The 18730-nt window shown below is 38.9% G+C and overlaps 1 protein-coding gene and 1 non-coding gene across 2 annotated transcripts in view; both read right to left on the bottom strand.

Moving 5' to 3' along the window:
- Positions 1 to 229: 229 nt before the first annotated feature.
- The window catches only part of LOC111335919 (E3 ubiquitin-protein ligase rnf213-alpha), a 53330-nt gene continuing 34829 nt past the window's right edge, over positions 230 to 18730 (bottom strand). The window contains 25 exon segments of the mRNA XM_022941919.2: positions 230 to 367; positions 1142 to 1199; positions 1884 to 1916; positions 1919 to 1978; positions 2444 to 2621; positions 3141 to 3285; positions 3916 to 4019; positions 4267 to 4301; positions 4647 to 4728; positions 4891 to 5091; positions 5544 to 5603; positions 5753 to 5872; positions 6230 to 6349; positions 6680 to 7108; positions 7350 to 7461; positions 8032 to 8280; positions 8956 to 9056; positions 10250 to 10358; positions 11958 to 12160; positions 12434 to 12643; positions 13868 to 14037; positions 14419 to 14901; positions 16209 to 16705; positions 16812 to 16948; positions 17857 to 18072. Coding sequence (XP_022797654.2) covers positions 1150 to 1199; positions 1884 to 1916; positions 1919 to 1978; positions 2444 to 2621; positions 3141 to 3285; positions 3916 to 4019; positions 4267 to 4301; positions 4647 to 4728; positions 4891 to 5091; positions 5544 to 5603; positions 5753 to 5872; positions 6230 to 6349; positions 6680 to 7108; positions 7350 to 7461; positions 8032 to 8280; positions 8956 to 9056; positions 10250 to 10358; positions 11958 to 12160; positions 12434 to 12643; positions 13868 to 14037; positions 14419 to 14901; positions 16209 to 16705; positions 16812 to 16948; positions 17857 to 18072 — 4104 coding nt within the window. The 3' untranslated portion in view covers positions 230 to 367; positions 1142 to 1149.
- Trnat-ggu (transfer RNA threonine (anticodon GGU)) lies at positions 9504 to 9576 on the bottom strand. The gene has a single exon. It is a non-coding gene; the product is annotated as a tRNA-Thr (tRNA).

Here is an 18730-nt window from a genome sequence, read left to right as displayed (position 1 = left end):
TCGATAAAAGCGATCAGTTAGTATTCTTAGCAAAGCCAAAATCTCCGGCAGATGACGTACTGCGCGAAGTTTGTGCTCCTACGATAAGAAAAAAAAATGTCTGTGATCATAAACAAAATCTAAGTTCACCTTTTACCAAAGAGTTTGCTGTAGTTTCATTTACGTAGTACCTGCTTGAGAAACTTTCCTAGGATTTTGCATGGATCCTTGTTTGACCTGACGTCTTGAAACTGACGTATGAAATGCTCAACAGTCAAACGAGTTCTATATTTCCAAAAGGATGGGTTTCCAGGATGGATGTCTGTTGGAAAGCGAGGAGGTGTAGGGTCATCCACCTCGTAAATCTCTCGCATGAGTGGATCACTCCCTGCAATAAGGCCAAGAAGTTGAAACTTGATTAGGGATACTTTTTCTCATAAAAGCTAGCTCAAGGTTTTATGCATGCTGAAAAATTTCTCAAAGTTATTTAAATTTATCAAACTGATGGTTTGCAAAGGGAGAGGTATGCTCTTTTAAAAAAACTGGATAGCTTTTACCACCGCCATTAAAAAGTCCATGTGAATTTGTGACACTGGCTGCGCTTTGATCCTACAAATAGTAACATAACTACCCAAAAATCGTTTACAAATGAGCTAAAAATTCTACTAAGGATGCCACTATTTTTAATCCTGTTCAGCAACTCTCGCACCGATGACTTAGTAAAGCCTTACTTTTCTTTTTCCCACCCCCTTTCGATCTGTTTTGATAACTAGGGGTTGCAAAAAAGTGACATCTTTAACTCAAATAGTGATCTCTTTCTTGCCATAACCGAAGCCATAAATCTCATCATTTTTGTTTCGTTTTAGCATTTGAGTCCCTCCATGAGGGAATATAGTAGTACTGGAATATTGGGATGACAAAAGTTGCAATACAAAGCATTATTTATGATCGAAACAACTTTCGGGAGTTTGTATCGCCCTCGTTAGATGAAAAAGCCTTTCTATCTAATTTTAGTCGTTTCAATCACCGTGAATTTAAGGCGGAATCAATTTTTAAGGTTATGATTGGAATATTGACCCGAAAGAAGAGTTACAAATTCATCCGAAGTTAGGTCATTTAGGAAAGTAACACAGAGGTCTTACCGAGGAAATATCGTCATTACCTAATCTCTTATCGTTGATAGAAAGTGTATAGAAATTCTGCAGTCGTTCCTCCAAATTCTGTACAAATAGAACAAAATTTGTATCAAAATAGTTAATAAATAAATTAGTCCTCTTATTATAAGGAATAACACAGAATGACACGGTTTGGCGAGTTTCATTCCTTGCTCAGCGTCCACACTTCATACAAGATGACTTTGTGAAGCGGAAGGCGAATAAACCAAAAAACTACCTTTTCGGCTTCAGATGAAGATTCCCGAACTAAATATTGGAATCATCAGGCCTGATATGCATTATTTGCAAGTATGACAAAGCTTGTTCCAACCGTCTGGTCAGAATTGGTTTTCGGCCGAGTTCGTCCACCCGCTTACTATGTTTGAGTGTTAATACGAACGCGGAATAGCAAATACACCCTGAGCTCTGCTTTCAGCCTCATTTGAATTTATTTATAATATCGCATTGATTGATTGACGACAGTGTCAAACTGACGCGTCGCTGAATTACTGTAAATTACTTCTCCTGAGCAGAGCTCAACACTTGGTCAAAATATATACAATTGAGTTCTTAGAAAATGTCAACCTAACCTACTAAAAAAACATTTTCACCATATGTAGAAAAATAATTTGAACCTGAAGACACAAATCTCTTGTATTAAAAGAATTATATGCAAAGGGAGGAAAGCAAAGAGGCAAAAACCCACAAAAAAGGGTAAACTAAGAGCACAGCAGAACACAAGCCTCTTACCGTGCAAACAGGTCTCACAAACACGGAAGAAAACCGATTTTCCCATTCTCTTCGCTCCGCTTTAGTCGACCACTTTGTTACACCATCTGTACCTCCTTAAACATAAATATAAAATGGTATAACTTAAAGTAAAGGGTGTCTCTCTTAGCTAGGCTGTCTATGAAATGTGGAAAATGTTTGTCATAAATAGTTTTTTTTAACCTGCAAGACTGCTAATCTTGATGAAATGAATTGTGCCCTCTATAGTAGTGTACAATAATATTGTTCAAGATCCTTACATCAATATTTGGAAAAATAAATCCAAAATATCACTTTGCCATGATGAAAAACCCAAAAAGGAAGGGAGTAACCCAAAAAGGGGCGTAGGCCAGGTGTTTAAGGATGCGTTGATAAAGATTGAAAAGGAATGTAAACGGCTGAAGTTCTCAGGAGACACAAACTTTTACGCAGCGCCCCTAAAAGTGTCATTGGGTGTCATTGGAAAAAAAATAAGACCCCTTTTGGACATGGCTGCTGCATGGGTAGCTTGCTCTACTTGACTGGAAAAAATTGTCACTTACTGGCTGTTGCACGATACACAATCTCAGCTAAAACGCCATGAATCATCAGCACCACTTCATCCACGCTTCTTTCCAGGCTGGTCGATACATTTTGCACATCATTGACGAGATGTGCCCAGAGGAAACCCCCAACATCGTGTGGCTGAACATCTGACTCGCTTATTAGCTGACTAACGACCTTGGATTGACCATAAATCAACTTTAGAAATATATTGATTGGTAAGGGAACGTTGTAACTAACATTACAGCAGAATAGGTGTCTTTTTTATCACGGGTTCGTGAATGCTAAAATTCAATCAGACTCGCAAATTTCATCAGAACCGGTGTGTCTTATTCAGAACAAGACACCTTAAAAAGGTAGAGAGGTGGTTACATTGTTTTTTAATAATTAATTAATTGCAAAATTGAACTGCTGAGGCTTAAAACTGACTGACCACGCTGCCTACATAAAGACACATTCAAGATGATGAATTCGATTTGCCTATTGATGAACTTTCAGGAACTAAGCAGTAAATGCAGGTTAATGGAAACAGAATGCGTCGTGCAACATGCGATACCAGTTTTGTTCGAAAGTTTCGTGTTTTAGTTGGTCACCGTGAGACGTATAGCGCCACAATATATAAACATTAACGAATGAAATAGCTATTGACGAGGTTGCTTTTTAAGTATTCAAGTTTAACGCTATTCTATAATCTACCTTGGGTTGTTCTTGGGCTCCGGACAGCATCGCTGAATGGAGGATAAACCTCAAGAGGCTTACCATAGCAGGAGACAGATCTCTTTCAGAACCTACGATCCGTTTGGGCGTTCCCAAGATGTGACCTTTGTTAGAACGGTCGTCCCTAAAAATAAAATTAAGTCATGCAGGTTAGCGATTACTCTGCAGTGACAGTTACACCTTCTAAATGTAATTCTTCCTATTGTTTTCGAATTGAGTTGAATTGTTGTTTATTCTCCGTGCTTCTCCTGTCTCGACAAAAAACAAACAAAAACAAGACGTCCATTTCTCTTTCGATTTAGAATTTTCCATATAACGTTCTGGAAAACTCTTTCGTGACTTACTCCCACGAAAGATAAATACACTATTGCAGTATTACATACTGGCGTGAGTTGTCTCCACTGAGTTTCCTTTGGATCAGTTTCGATTATTTTTTTTCTCTTGCATCATCAAAATGGTTCAGAAGTGTTTCATTTTGTTACGATTAAATCAGAAAGGTAAATAACTTGATAAATAATCTAGCACTTGTGAAAAAAATCTTTCGTGGCTCCTATATATAATGTTATAAACATTTATCTTTCAACGTAACCCCAACAAGAATATTCAAAAATCACATAATGATATGTAAGAAATGCGAAGATACTGTAGACGTAAGCAGTGTAGGGTTAGAAGCGTATAGTAATCAGCGTAAATATTGACCATGCAAGTACTGAAATTATGTATCGTATATTCCGTGAAAGAAGAAACAAGATACCGGCGTGCCAGTTTGTTGTTTGGAACCAAATGGTGTTTTAGCCCTCCAATCGGAACCGACGAGTCACAGTAAGGGCAATCACGCTGCTGGTTTGGTCTGCCACACTATCAAGAGATAACAATGCGATTATAATACTGAGACTACTGTTAAATAATAGGCCATATTATTTAAGTGAAGCCGTTTTATAAGTTAAGTCAAACAATCGCTCAATCTTTCGATCAACCTTTCGACCAATCATCAATCAATTGAGCACTTAATCAATCGGGCCCTCTGTGAATCTATTGGTTAATGAATTAGTTAATCAATCAGGTCAGTCGTTTAGTCAATAGATTAGTCCATAACAATACTTACATCACCAACAAAGTATGGATGGCCCTTTCCGCATTCTAAAAATAAAAGGATATACCTCTTAGTGAAGTGTCGTTCAATAGTGTTTACTGATATCTGCGAAAAAATGAAATAGCTACAGAGCCATGCGAGACCGGAAATGAAATAAGCAGTGTAACAATACTTAAGAGACCGTCAGGCATTCAACATCGTACAGGTAGACTGGGGTTAAAATTCCGATCTAATAGATGACTTTCTTGTATATATATGACACATTTCTTCACCGTAATGTGTAAACTTCAGAGATCATGCACACCAAAATGACTACGCATCTCTTGCCTTCTCTCTGGATTTCGGCTTAATAGCGATTGGATAACCACCTAAGTAAGAAGTACGATACATACCATACCACTGACCATTCTGCTCTGTCATGGCCAAACGAGTCTCTTCAAAAATGTCTTCTGGCATTGTCGGGAGAAAAGAATTCTGCAGAATGGAGAGTGAGAAATATCTGTCCAGTTGTAGTACAGCTTGCGGGGAGGAAAGAACTCTACTAGTTCCTTTTCTAAGTTTTTTGTCTATTTGTCTTTTAGTAAAAAAAATGACTTTTGGGTTTGTTTGATAAATGAATGAAGACTTTCGACTTACCAGCATTTCACTTGGAGCGAGAACAATCTCCCTTAAAGGGTTTAGGAGCTCATCAAAACCGATGCAGCGAAGAACAGAGGTCACGTGAAACAGAATTTCGGGAAGAGCCTTTTCTGTCTCGCTCTGAGTCTCTTGGCCAACAAGGAATGAGAAGTCAGAGTTCTGAGAATTCTTCAAGAGATCTCTGACCAAATGTTGCATCTAAATGTTTAACAAGACGAATGTTTCAGAATTAGCCGAAAATTAGTTATGAGGAACCAAATTGTCGCGAACTTCACGAAGAGTACCAGTTCGTTCACTGTTACCTATGTCTATTATTAACTATCAAGAAAAAGTAAAAGGAAAGGTTTAGAGGCTGATCCAGCCTTGTCCAGACCTTTGGATATATTTATTCCACAAAGGGTATTTACTGAGACTCCTTCAAATAGAAGCGTGTCCATCCGAAACAAAGGCTAACTTAAATCTGCTGTTCTGAGTGAGAGAGCTTACTGAAGTTGCTCAGCCGGTAATGTCAAGCCATAGACTACTATTCTCCCTACGCTAAGGCCCTTGTACTTGGCGAATAAGACCTATGAATACCACCTGAAAGAGTTGTATAAATTCGTGGTATGTATTAATCAGCCCCTAAGGACATGATCCATAGTTGAACTTACACTCTGGGATATCATTCTCCTCCTATTCAGAAGGACGTCTCTTATCGCAGTAGCACATTTCTGATGAAAGTGAAAAATATTGTCGTAAATACCAATACAAGAAATCAACTTAAAGAACACGCGGTTCTTAAATTAAATTGAAAAACGAATACTGCAATTTGAAAAAGTGCTTACAGATAGCCTGAATAATAATCAAGGTTATTTCTTACTTCGTGGTGAAAATGCTGGTCTTGAGCCGACATTCTCTGCGGTAAAGTGATCTCTCGATACAAAGCTAGAAGCAGTACGATGTCCTTAGCCGTAGAATGCCCCGGAAACTCATATAATGCCTAACAATACATAGGAAGGTGCGTGAGTAAAACCCTTAAAGTTAAGGAACGCAAATCAAGCGAAAAGCTACACGTACAAGTAAAACAAAGTTAATTGCATTTCCTTTTTTGCTCTTTCAGGTGAAATTCCGGTGTAACCCCAGGTTATCCTTAGCATCTGAACATTTTCTTTGACTGCTTTTTCCCTAAATCTTTGGCCTCCATCTCTTAAGGCGATCTTTTTAAACTAAGTTCTCAGCATTCTCAGGTGTCAGAGAGGGGATTCACAAAGAAGTCAATAAACTTCTAATATCAAACCATGGGTTCACAAATACAGGCAAACTCAAAAGAAGTATAAAATGATCTGTACTCTTTTACCTCTAATGATACGACAAGCTCATGTGTGTCGTCACTCAAAATTGCTCTGGCTATCGCATCTCTTACTCCCCGGTACAACTCTCCATACACCAAGAACCTATCCAGATTCATCTCTGTGTCCTGTTTTGGTATTGTTATAAGTAAATTCAGGAATGTCTCCTTTAGTATTTTTCGCTTTTAAAAGGATAGAATAGTTATGATAAAGGAAGTAGAGTATGGGGCCAGTCAAGAGCATTTCGTTCAAACGTGGACAAGTAGGCTTGTACTGCAGTAGGTCGCAGTACTCAGTAGGGCATTGTCACGAATGAATTATGGGTATCTTGTGGGAAAGCAAACAACATAACTTGTCAACATTTTCATTCATTTAACGCAGTATGAGGGAGATTCATAAACCTACGATATGTATGTATCTGGAACATCAGAAACTGACATAAGAATAAAACACCCTACCTCTCTCCGCGAGAGTTCTACGGGTACGATCCAAGCGAGCTCTGGGTTTTGCGACACTGTAGAAATTGCGTGTCCCCCGTAACGTTTGACCAGCTGTTTGAGCAGAAAGAGAGCAGGGGAACTAAAATGAACCGACGTGCACAATGCCTGAACAGTCTTCAAGAGGAATTCCATTGCTCCAAGCGTGTCATCTCGGTGCCACTTTTCGTCACCGCTAACACAACTCAAATAAATAAACTGCGCAGCCCAACTTAGACTGGAGCGTGCTTTCGCTATCGCCTCTAGTGATTTAACCTCAATCTCATCATCACTGGTGGTAAGGTCTTTCTGTAAGATTTCAAGTGCATCTTGACAAAACCTATTGACGGTACCAATTTGCAAGTGGAGATCGAGGCTGACACCTGTGGCGAACGTCCTGTCACAGGAGTTCTGTGGGTTAAGAAGGCAGTTGAAAAAGATTTAGGGGTACACAGTAAGAACTAAAAAACATTTAATAATGGTTTTAATATTTTTTTGGATATTTGAAAAAAAAAAGGAAAGTAGTCGTCATTAAGTTATAACGCACTGTAACCTAGCTGTACCAAGTTACGGACAAGTTCGTGCTCCTGAAAAAGAGCTTCATCATTACACTGTAACGTGTTCTTTGAAACAAGGACAGATTTTCAGGTACCTCCATACACTGCACGGCAAGCAGGCAGACATTCAGGAGATGAGGCACTTCTGATGGCAGACCTTGAGCTTCGAAGAGGAAACGTTCGAGGTGGCTCTTGACTAATTTACCACTAAAGGAATATCACAGAAAACATTGATTTTTGAAGATGTGTTCTGAAAGGAACTCTGTTCAAAAGAAGAATAGCAAGGACGCCAAAAATCTGACCCAAGGTGAACATTAACATTTGTAAGTGATTCGAATGAGTAGTTCATTGTTCTCGTGGAATGCAGCTGCTATTGAAAAGAAAAAAACACTCCTTGGCGAAAAGGTCAATTTCTTTTCTAGAATCGCATGGAAGTTTCAACCAACCAAAGCAAAGAAGGTTAAAATATATGATAGTAATGATGAACGCAAAAATGCCACCGGCTGTAGAGGACTATTTTGATCTCTAACTCGTAATGCCAATGGCCAATACAGCCTATGGCGGCCGACCTATAATGATCAGATCTAATAAGTTTTATTGCTACTTTTAAGTTAATGGTGATCGCTAACTTGGAGAGTCTTGAAGCGTATCGCATTGCACTGGTTAAATAAACCAACTTACATGAGTCAAAACTAAACAATAGATACTTGTATTTCTGGTACGGGCCAGATCGAAGGCTGGTTTCAGGTAGAAGCTGTTAATTAGAGAGATACACACCTGGAATTGAGGAGTTGTTGCAAGAGGAATGATCTCTCAACAGGACTGCTGTCTGTTCCAAATTCAGGGAAAAGCGAGAATTCTCTCGTTTCAAAGGTAGATTGTGTCCCTGTAACATATCTCATAAGCATTTCAAATACGTCTGCATCCAAATTATGCACGTCGTCCCCAAGGCAAAACACTTTAATGATCTCCATCAAGAATGCGTTGCAACTTCGAAGGAACTTTGCAAACACTTTAGGGTCGTCACTTTGAATAAAAGCAGTATCATCGAACCTCCATTAGACGGTTACACAGTACCAATGGCCGAAAAGCAATACTGGGGAATCGAGATTCATCATAGGGTACAGATGTCGTCATCATGTTGAAACACCTTAATCGATTCAATTTCCTTTAAGCTTTCCTTATATCGACTTTTTCTTATTCCTCTCTAGTAAAAACAGCGAGTGTCAAGCCAAGAGACTGAATCCATCATAAATCCATTTTTATTATGATAATCCTACTTAAGTAATTTCTTGTAACTTTTGAAGGGGGTCGGCGGGTGGGGAAGGTACTTAAAGAACCATCTAGCGGCGAAAATTTTTCTCAAGTTGACACCCATGGGGTGTCCGCTCCTTCTCCAAATATTCATTCCAACAACGTGTAATGTCCACGAGCAACTGTTTTAGAGAGACCCAGGGGTAAATGTGAAAAAAATTTGAGAGATATGTCTTTTGATCAACCTCTGTATTAACAGTGCAGCCTTTTAGCTCAATCCTCCCCCTGAATTTTTCCTGACCTACGGCAACCATAACCTTATCGGCTGTAGACGCTATCTGTTTGGTTTACCAGAGACAAGACAAACCATGAACCAGGGACAAGCAAACAACATTCATTATAAGCAAATTTACTTAACTGCCACCGAAAGGAAAGCTAGCGACTTACTCTTGCAGTCGTTGTTTTACATCCTCTTTACAGCTATGCAAAACTCGTTCCAGAATAGTGAGGGACTTGGCCTTTGTGAAATCTGTTCCATCAGCTAGAGCCTATAAAATTATTGAGGCCTTAATTCATACTAAATATCTTTATAGTTATTAAAATAAAATATTTAAAAGTTATAGTAAATTGTTCTAACAGACTTCCAGAGCTGAACAACAGACAAATCGGAAACTATTACATTATAATTGAAAAACGAAACTGGAAAATCTCTTGCTTAGCACTTGGAGGTGAGCATGAATAACGATCTAGTACCACCACGATCGACAAAAAAAGTTGTATTCTTGTAGTGGCTTTCGTTCCATTAAATAGAACTTGGAAAGGCAGTTTTTCATTTCGTGGATTTCGATGGACTCAAATTATGTCTGGTTATGGTGCGAACCATTCAGTGATTCGATTGTAAGCTCCACTACTACAGTCAACGATGAGTATGAGAGCGATCTTCGCAAAAACGAACAACACTTAGGCAGTAGTGAAAATCAGACCTGAAAAAATTCAGGCCTGTACGGGATTCGAACCCATGACCTCTGCGATACCGGTGCAGTGCTCTACCAACTGAGCCAACAAGCCAACTGGGAGGTGGTCATTATGTTGTTTCGTAATAAACCCGTGAAGTGATGAGTCAACGTTTGTAAATAAATGAAAGTCATATAATTGAACTGCGGTTAAAGAACGAGTATGAGAGCGATCTCCGCAGTAACGAACACTACTTAAGCAGTAGCTAGTGAAAATGAGGCCTGAGAAAAATTCAAGCATGTACGGGATTCGAACCCATAACCCATGAAGTCGATTCTGTTGCTGCTTGTAACGTTTCAAAATGAACTGGTTGCTTTTTCTTTGACTTGGCGACTATACTAATTCTTATTTCCTCGCCGCAAACATCTGCTGGCAGCAATTCTTTTCCTTATATTCTCTAGCTAGCGCGGTAAATGTAACGTTATACAAGAATTGCCCAAGTATTTGTTCAGTTGTGAAGTTATATTAAATACTTTCGTCTGCCTGAATGAACGACGCTTTTATGCAGTTCTGATTTCATTCTATAGGCTATGGAGCCTCAAACCAGTCGTATTATATAAGATCTTGGATTTCAGATATCATTTTTCTTATTCCTTGTGCATGAGGAAGCTTACTTGGAAACCAATGGGCTTATGACTATGAGCTTCCCCCCTAACTGGCTAATAATACAGTAAATGCGTGGAATGTTATCATGGAATATGATAAGTTAGTCTGATGCGACAGTTACCTTCCAAAGTTTCAAAACATGCTGCACATCCAGTATATCTACTCCACCTTCGGAAGGATACACGTGTTCGATAAACATTCTCACCGCACTTAAACGTTGCCACATAGATCTAAAATTGAAGCGTAAAATAATCTTACGATATCATTAATAATAAATGTACAAGCAAAAATTCCACCCCGCTCATTGGTAGAGAAAACGTCAATTCTTCCCGTACAGTGCTGAAAGGTGAAATTGAGCGCTGAAAGACAGGGTTGGAAGCTACTCTGGAATGAATGAATTGTAATTTCGGCTTCAATCATTGGATCTTTAAACCAGAATAGCATCAAACCAAGTCTGATTGTCCACCTGGTTGATGTGTGAACTTAAATACATATGAGTGCAGAAAGTTGAAATTAAATTGATTGATTTTACAACAAAACAAAATGGCGGAAAGGTAAGGAGAAAGTAACAACGTTTTCATTCGAGACAAAAACACTCAACAAAGCACCAACAACTGACTGAAAGTCGACGGCTCTGAGGAAAGTATAGCAAAATAGGAACCGGAGGCCCTGAACAAACTCTCTGGGAGCTTACGCCGACAACAGTTCGTGTGTTTCGTGTAGTAATTACTGCTATTAAACAAATTTTATCTGTGAATTAAGAATGCAATTATTCCTGAGAATTTTTTTTTTTGCGGGAAAAAGCCCGAAGACTCCGATGACAACACAAAGGCAAGCGGCCGCACCAGTGAACCATATGCATAAACACGGCTGGGAGGAAATCAGAGTCAAATTTTTGTATGCACATATTATTAACAAGTAATCACATTGATTCGTCACGTGTAATTCGGGATAATATTTAGAACTTCTAAATTGTTGAAAGACTAACATAGCTTGTGTTGATTTATCTTAAATTTAACTCAAAATCATGTGATTATCTACATTAATTATATTGTAATATCTCAGTAACAGCTAATCTTGTGAGCTAGGGGTGAGAGTGGACTGTTCAGAAACAAAGTAAGCCCATTCATTCCGTCAGTTTTTGTGCTAACTTTGTAAAAAGGAAAATTATATTGACTTTACAAGGCTTGTTTTCGAAAAGTCCCCTTTGGGAGACTAAGGATTAACATAACCGACTAAATCAAGCCGAAAAATATCGTTTAAAATTCCTTGGTCGTAGAAGAACTTGAAAATTTCAAGCCAACCACATACCGACTAAATCAAGCTGAAAAGTATCGTTTAAAATTCCTTGGTCGTAGAAGAACTGAACTTGAAAATTTCAATCCAACCACATTTTCTCCTCAAACAAAGAAAGCTATCCGTGATTACTAGATCTTAAGGGGGTCATCTCCGAATCATCAAACCTTACTTAAAAAAGTTTACACATAGGTATATATTATCAAAAGTCTGGGCATTTGAAAAAACAACATTGTCGCCCTTTAACTTAGGCACGAGTTTGAGGCGATTTCTACAACCTCTTCGCTCGCTACAGGGGCGGGAAGATGAGAGACCCTAGGAACGAGGCTGCGATTTCTAAAGGAGTAATGATCTAGCCCATATAAAAGTGTCTGTTCCAATTTTATTTCTCGGTTATCTCGAGTCTTAGTTAACTTCGAAAATATCTTTTTAAATCCCAAAGAGTTACGTTTACACAAAATAATGGCTACATGTTATTTAAAGGGAACCGACATTAGCGATAATAACTTTACCACTAGAAAATTAAACGGTACCTGCATTGTATCAGCATTGACTGAGTCTTTTCTCCAACACGTTCTTTGCCTTCGGTTCCAATCTCACCGATCATTTCGTCCACTGGCATTTTCACTGACATAATAGAGTCACACCAAATTTGTCTCTGCGAGGAGGTCTTCAGATCCTCTGCAGAAGGTGCCATACGCTCCAAGTAAATTTGTAGAGCGGTAGCATCGACAGTCTTTGAAAAGAAACTAGTAGCTATTAGCGGAATACGAGATACACACTCCATCTTTCGAAACTTTTGTTGCAATAAAAGCGAAGTCTACAAGCTTGGGAGTGTATCACACTTCTGATTGTTTTCCTTAAAATAGTTTTAAGGGGTATGAATTGCCCTAAGTGAGAATCGAATCGAAACAACAGACCCACCTGCATACTTGTTAGAAAAACGTAAGCTGAAAGGCTTAAATGACCTGGAAAACATGTTTTTTTCAAATTTTGAAAGTGTACTGACCATTTCGTCTTCATCCAACGAAAACCTGTTTTGAAGGTCGTGCACAATTTCAGGTTGGGCCCGAAGTAAGAGCGATAGACAGTGAAGTCGATGTCGAATGCGAGAATGTCCCACATGAACCAGCGCAAAATCGATGATCAACGTCCCATGTGCTGACTGTCGTGGGGCACGAATCTCTTTTGCAGCGGCCCAGATCGCTTTTATGACAATCTGTTGGAGTAATGGTATGGTCACGGTATTACTTTATCTAAAGGTCAATTGAGGATAGGTGCTAAACTCCAGATTGTAATGATATTTAAAAGTAGGTCAAAGTGGCTGTAAGCCAAAGGAAAATTTTTACAGTGTTTTTATTTATTCTTTTCTTTTTACAAGTACTAACACGCGTTTACAAAAGGTTCATTAAAGTTGTATTTTGACACCTTATTCAATGGTAAAAAGTGTTCTAGGGTTCTTCCTGGTACTGGAATTAAAACTGGGAAGATTATTATGTTTAGGTAGACATGGTCGATACTGTCACCGTTTAAGTTTTATCAATCACAAAATTTTTTTACTGAATTTGAGTATGTGCAAATGTGGCGCTGCGTATTGGCTAGCAGACCGGAAAGCGAGAGTTGTGAGTTCAAATCTTTTTTTTTTTTTTTTTTTTTTTTTTTTTTTTTTTTTTTATCAACGAACATGTTCGTGAATAATAATAATAATAATAAAAAAAAAATAATAATAATAATAATAATTAACATGGGAAAGAAAGCATTTGCCTTTCTGATGTTTGTGTTTAAAAAATCATCTAGAGTAAGTTAATCAGTCGTCCAGCATGTCGATCGATTTCGACCACAAATATGCTAGCCTTTGTCGAGAGCTAATTCATCACCAGTATCAGATAGGATGACTGCGAAGGAAAAGCGATGACGAGTTTCCCTTACAATAGAATCGACTGGGAAGAACCTTGAAGTCTTCCCCTAACGGTCGTTTCTTAAATACGACTTGTATGTGTCCTGGTGTTACGTCCAGGTTAACCACTGGCAGGAAGCTACTTCCATCGAACAGCATTGAATTGGCATGGTTTAAAAGTGAGGACTTCAAGCTAAAAATCATACGCTATCGACCGTGTAGAAACGATGCACGAATAAAAAAACATTTCCTCTAAAGTAAATCATTTCGTGGATAAACCTTTTTCGACTTGGGCGTGTGCTACTGTCAACGCTTTATATACTAGTCAGCGGATTTGGAAAAAGTTAACGGGAATCGAAGGAAGAAGTGAATGTTCCATCCCTATCTATACTCATCTTAATGACTACGTCATCCGAGTAAAAGAACTTCATGGCTATGTCCAAATAAATTTGGGAATACTCTCTACCTCATCCGTTGATAAAATTTTAGGAAAGGACAAACTTTCTGAGCTTTGATATACAAGTAGTATTGGCATTTCTCTATTACCTCAGTCTCAGCTTCATCTTGAGGTTTGTTCACCATATGTGCAAAGTCATGCAAATAGCGGGCTACAGAATCTTCGCCCCCTTCTGAGATGGCGTCCGAAACTATCTGCGCCACGTTGGAGCCATCCAAAAACTTCCGTAAGCATTCAGTAACAGTCTCAAGAGAATTTGCTGTGAAATAATAAAAAAAAGAAGAAGGATTTGCCAAGTTTTATAATACTCCAAAGCTCAAACTTGCCTATGATCCACCAGGGTGGATATTGTTTTCTTGGTTTTGTTTCAACATAGTGTCAGATCTTCGAATTGTTTGCAAAATTGTTTGGGATCGACTAGGTGAAGGACAAGACAGAGGTTGGAAGGAAGCTGGTAATTTGAAAATTCGGTTCTTTATTCTATGTATCAAATAAATTCTTAAACCTCTCCCTCTTCCTGAGAAAGGAAGTCTCAGTGATGAAGAACACTGTTGTTGGGAAAGCATTGACTTAGAAGCCAATTTGTCAAACATTCTCATATCAATGGACACACACACTTCTCCCTTTCCGTTAATCTCACCTGCGATGCTTCTGGCCTCTCGATACAGCTCATCAATTCGTTCTTTGAGAAGCCATGAAAATGGAAACCTGCTCTGGAAGACATGCCTTCGATACCCTGATTTCAATACTGGAACCTTGCTTCGGACTTCATTCACATCTTCTTCACGTGTCATGAACATTCCATAATTAATAGTAGCAAGAGAACTGTCTTCAAGGACGTTTAACCAAAGTTTTGACATCCAGGTATCCTTGCTTGCAGCTAGCTCAAGGTTTCCGTCGCGGTCAACGTAGGCGATGACCTCTGCCAGGATAGGAGCCACAACAGACTGAAAACGACGCCAAAGTGCCTTTTTGAAAGTTCCATTTTCGTTTATAGTACACGCTTTGGCTACGTCCTCAAGCCACCTTTTCCCCTCTTCTAGTGCCCGCTTGTCTTTTTCTTGTAGTAGGACATGAATTCGTTTGGCAAGCACCTTCTCAAAGCGGTTGTCACATAGATCTTCTGCAAAATTAAGGATTAATATGATCAATCTGAAAGGTGTTAGGGATGAGCCTGAAATAAAAAAAAACCTCATTATATCTCTTAGTTAATACGAAGAAACACGTTGTGCCCTGCAGATTTCGGGCATTCAAAAAAAGAAATATCGACAAAAGAGTTACTTATATAACACTGCATCACAGTAGTCGCAGAAAACCCTGGTAAATTTGAATCGTTCTTTTCATGTAATCTTGAACTATGGATCTTAAACGAGTTTTTGAACTTTTGGTGACTCAAAGTCCATTTTTTATTGAAGCCAATAACATGCTTTCGTGCCTACGATTTGACGCGTATCAATCATCAATGGCCGTTCCGCCTGAATTGAAATATTTTTAATTCTATCTGAACTATGAGATTTAATAAATACCTCACTTACTTCTTTTTTCTCGGTCCTTACTGCAAGTTACAGAACCCACGGTTTTTTCCGCTCAATTTATGACCCTACGCTTTGTGCTTGGGCAATAAATCCGAGCGGAAAAAACTTAGTTCGTAACTTACAAGACCACCCTTGAACTCGGTTAGTAAGACGCGTTTATTCTACAATAAGTAAAGATGCTTCGACAGGATATTTATACTTTGCGACATCTAGATTTGAAAGACAACAGGAATGAATCCGAATCTTCCTTCTGAATAACGATAAAAAAATGCAACGACTATCGATATTAATCCTATCAAAATTTAATTTTTAGAATAAAAGGAAAAACCGACGTCAATCGATTTTCTCAAATCTTCCTTCCAATTGACTGTATGCAAACAGCGTAGCTCGAGATGTATTTGCAAAGACTATCAAACAACCAAGGTTTTTTTGCAGATAAATATTTGAGGAGGTTAGAGGAGGAGACCAAATCGTATTCATAACATAACCAAAGTAGAGCGCGCGCTCTGATTGGTCAATTCAGTGTCCACCATTTGCCCATGGGTGTACGCTGCTGACGTGAGCAAATGCAAAGACTACGTTTTCACGCTTGTTTTTTTTCTGGTCACGTAATATTTGTTGAATAAAAGGGAATTCTTTTGCTACAATGTATAAATGTTTTGTGTAAATCAAGTGGTAAGCACCACAGCTTACTTTATTGAGTCATGGATGCACTTGAGAGGTTTACTAAGCACTTAAGAAGGTAAAGTCGCTCTCGGCAACTTTCGTTCTTAGCAACTTCCCGCGTGCATCCATAACTCAATAGTGTACACTGTGGTGTTTACCAATTCTTAAATAAACGGTTCAGTTGACAGTAACTGCGCAGACGTTAAGTAAAATATTCTATAGATCTCACCAGCCTTCGTTCTCGAAGAAAATAACTTAAGCAACAGTTCAATTCGTCTAGTTGCCCTTCCAAGTGTCGATTCATCATCCTCAATCTTGCTGGCTGCTATCTGTACGCAACTTCTAAGAACTTGGCCAATAGTCAAATTGCTTCCTGTCTCAGTAATGGCACTCTCGAAAATTTCACTAACTGAACGATCCTTCAGTACTTCAACCGGAGGTATTTCTTCACTTGGAGGGCACAACTCGTCAATGTGGACAGATAACCAATTTTCACCCTGCACACTGACGAACTCTCGACAGCCCCCTGCCACTCTGGGCACCTGTACAATCATAACGATGTGACTGCAATCAGTGGCACCTGTACTTAGCACGTTTTCCATTTCCTTACACTCTTCGATGAGCAAATGACGAGCGCATGCTGTCAAATCCAGCATTTGTTTCCCGGAATCGCACTGAACGATTAACAGGCTCTCCCTGCCTCCCAGCATGGACCAGAAGTCTCTCCTACGAAACACACATTACATATTCGAATTTTAAGATGTATTGGCTATGTAAAAAAAAGGTTTCCTATTGAAAGAGGCCTATTGAAAATTGAAGGACAGATTTTTACCCTATGCAGTTTAAAAATTGCTGTTCGGTTTGAAACTGTTGCAGTGAGGCACACTTCACACTATTTGGAGGAAGCTGTACAGCAGCGGCAATGGTAGAAATGTCTTGTTTAGAGAGAAGTCGAGAGTGTGTCGATATCTGAAAAACAACAAGTGGAATAATAAAAATGTAAAAAGTGAAAGTGTGTTGTGATTGTCCGGGTGAGTGTAGTCCTGAGAAGGACTGGTGACGGTGGTGGTGACTGATATACAGAGTCAAGCCCCATACATTTGAGAGACTGGCAGAAACCTCGCAACAGGACTGAATGAACACAAACGGACGACGAGGAAAGGTTATGTCAACAATCACATTTGTTACGATATGTAAATGCATGCTCGAAGGCGTAGGTGTTAATTCCCTCGAGTCCTGTATAATCTTGTGATATATTAATTACTTTGATCGTGTCTTTAAAAGGAACTCGGTATTTGCATTTTAGTTTTCTCCTTTCGGTTTCTGCTTTTAGGTGTTGAATAAAGACTTCAAACAACATTGCCGAATATTGTCGATTTAAGAACCACACTACTGAGCGCGACTCTGTACGATGCCTAACCTACAAGACTAAATACCATTTACTGTAAAAAGTAAGAAATCATTCTCTGGTCGTATTTAAGTCATGTAGGGTAGATTTTGAAACCACAGGACTACGAACAAAAATACACACGAACTTTGGTGGAATACGCCATTTTTAAAGGTTTTCGGTTATTAGCGAGATTTTTCTTTGTTTGCAATTTCTTCGAGGATGTAAAACAAACATACAAACAAAAAGTTTGTCCACAAACATTCGCAACACCTTGCAAAACTTTCCAACAAACATTGGTATGACTCGTCAGAATTTAGAGCAAGGTCTCAAATTTATGTCACTGCATTGTAACAGTGATATTCAGTTGGAGTGTTACTGTGGATTATTTTAAACCAGGTATCGATATTGATAGATTAGATTGAGCTTAAATTTTAGCTGACGATATAAAAAACTGGTAAACGTTCTGGAATACATTTGCTCTTTTCACCTGAGCACGTAGTGGTACTTTAGCCACTTCATCGTCAGTAACCTTGACATCTCCGAGTACTTTTTCTAAAAAGTCTGCCAGGCTTGAGTGTTCCTGCTCGTGAAAGTACGTCGTCCATAATTCCTTTGCCTGTGACCTCAGACGCGAGGAAGAGAGACGGGTAACAGAGTCAGGGGTCGCACACTGTAGCAAACGCTCCTTACATGTTCTCAGCACCTAATGAAAACCAAAATAGTTATGCACACGGTGTTCGGTCGTCGACTCTTTGTCAGTTTTGGTAGAGAAAAGAAAAATATGTAAGGGAAAAAACAAGAACAAAATTAGCAGAGGTACTCAGTAATCAAATACAAACCTTCCATTTGAAGGGTTAAGAAATACTTTCATGACTGCACTTGGCTTTACAAAAGCAAGTAAAGACCCCGACAACGATCAAAGTGTTCTAATGCAGGTTCACCTAAGACACTTAAAATGGCAGAGAAAGTGTCAGAGTCCCTTAACTAGGGGCCTATGTTTCAAAAAATGACCCATTGTATATCCTTATGGGGATCTTCCAACCTGTTGGCTGACCTCGAGGACTCGCACATCCGTGCTGCCAGAATGATTCACAACATCAGTATATCTAACCCAAAATATGAAGTACTCAACATGGCAAAATGGACATCTCTTCATTTTATGTATAAGAGAAGACTCGCCTCTATTGCATACCAGGCTTTCAACAACTTAGCTTCTGATGACATTAACAATTTATTTACAAAGCACAGAATTCCATACAATTTAAGAGATAATGTAAGATTGGAACTTGTGAGCTCCAAATCCAAAGCCTTACATGATTCCTTCACTCATCGTTCTAGTATTGTTTGGAATTGCTTACCTA

The sequence above is a fragment of the Stylophora pistillata genome, chromosome 4, assembly GCF_964205215.1.
Source record: "Stylophora pistillata chromosome 4, jaStyPist1.2, whole genome shotgun sequence".
NCBI classification, from domain to species: Eukaryota; Metazoa; Cnidaria; class Anthozoa; order Scleractinia; family Pocilloporidae; genus Stylophora; species Stylophora pistillata.
The sequence above is the reverse complement of the archived record's forward strand: the minus strand, read 5'-3'. Positions and strand labels throughout refer to the sequence as shown.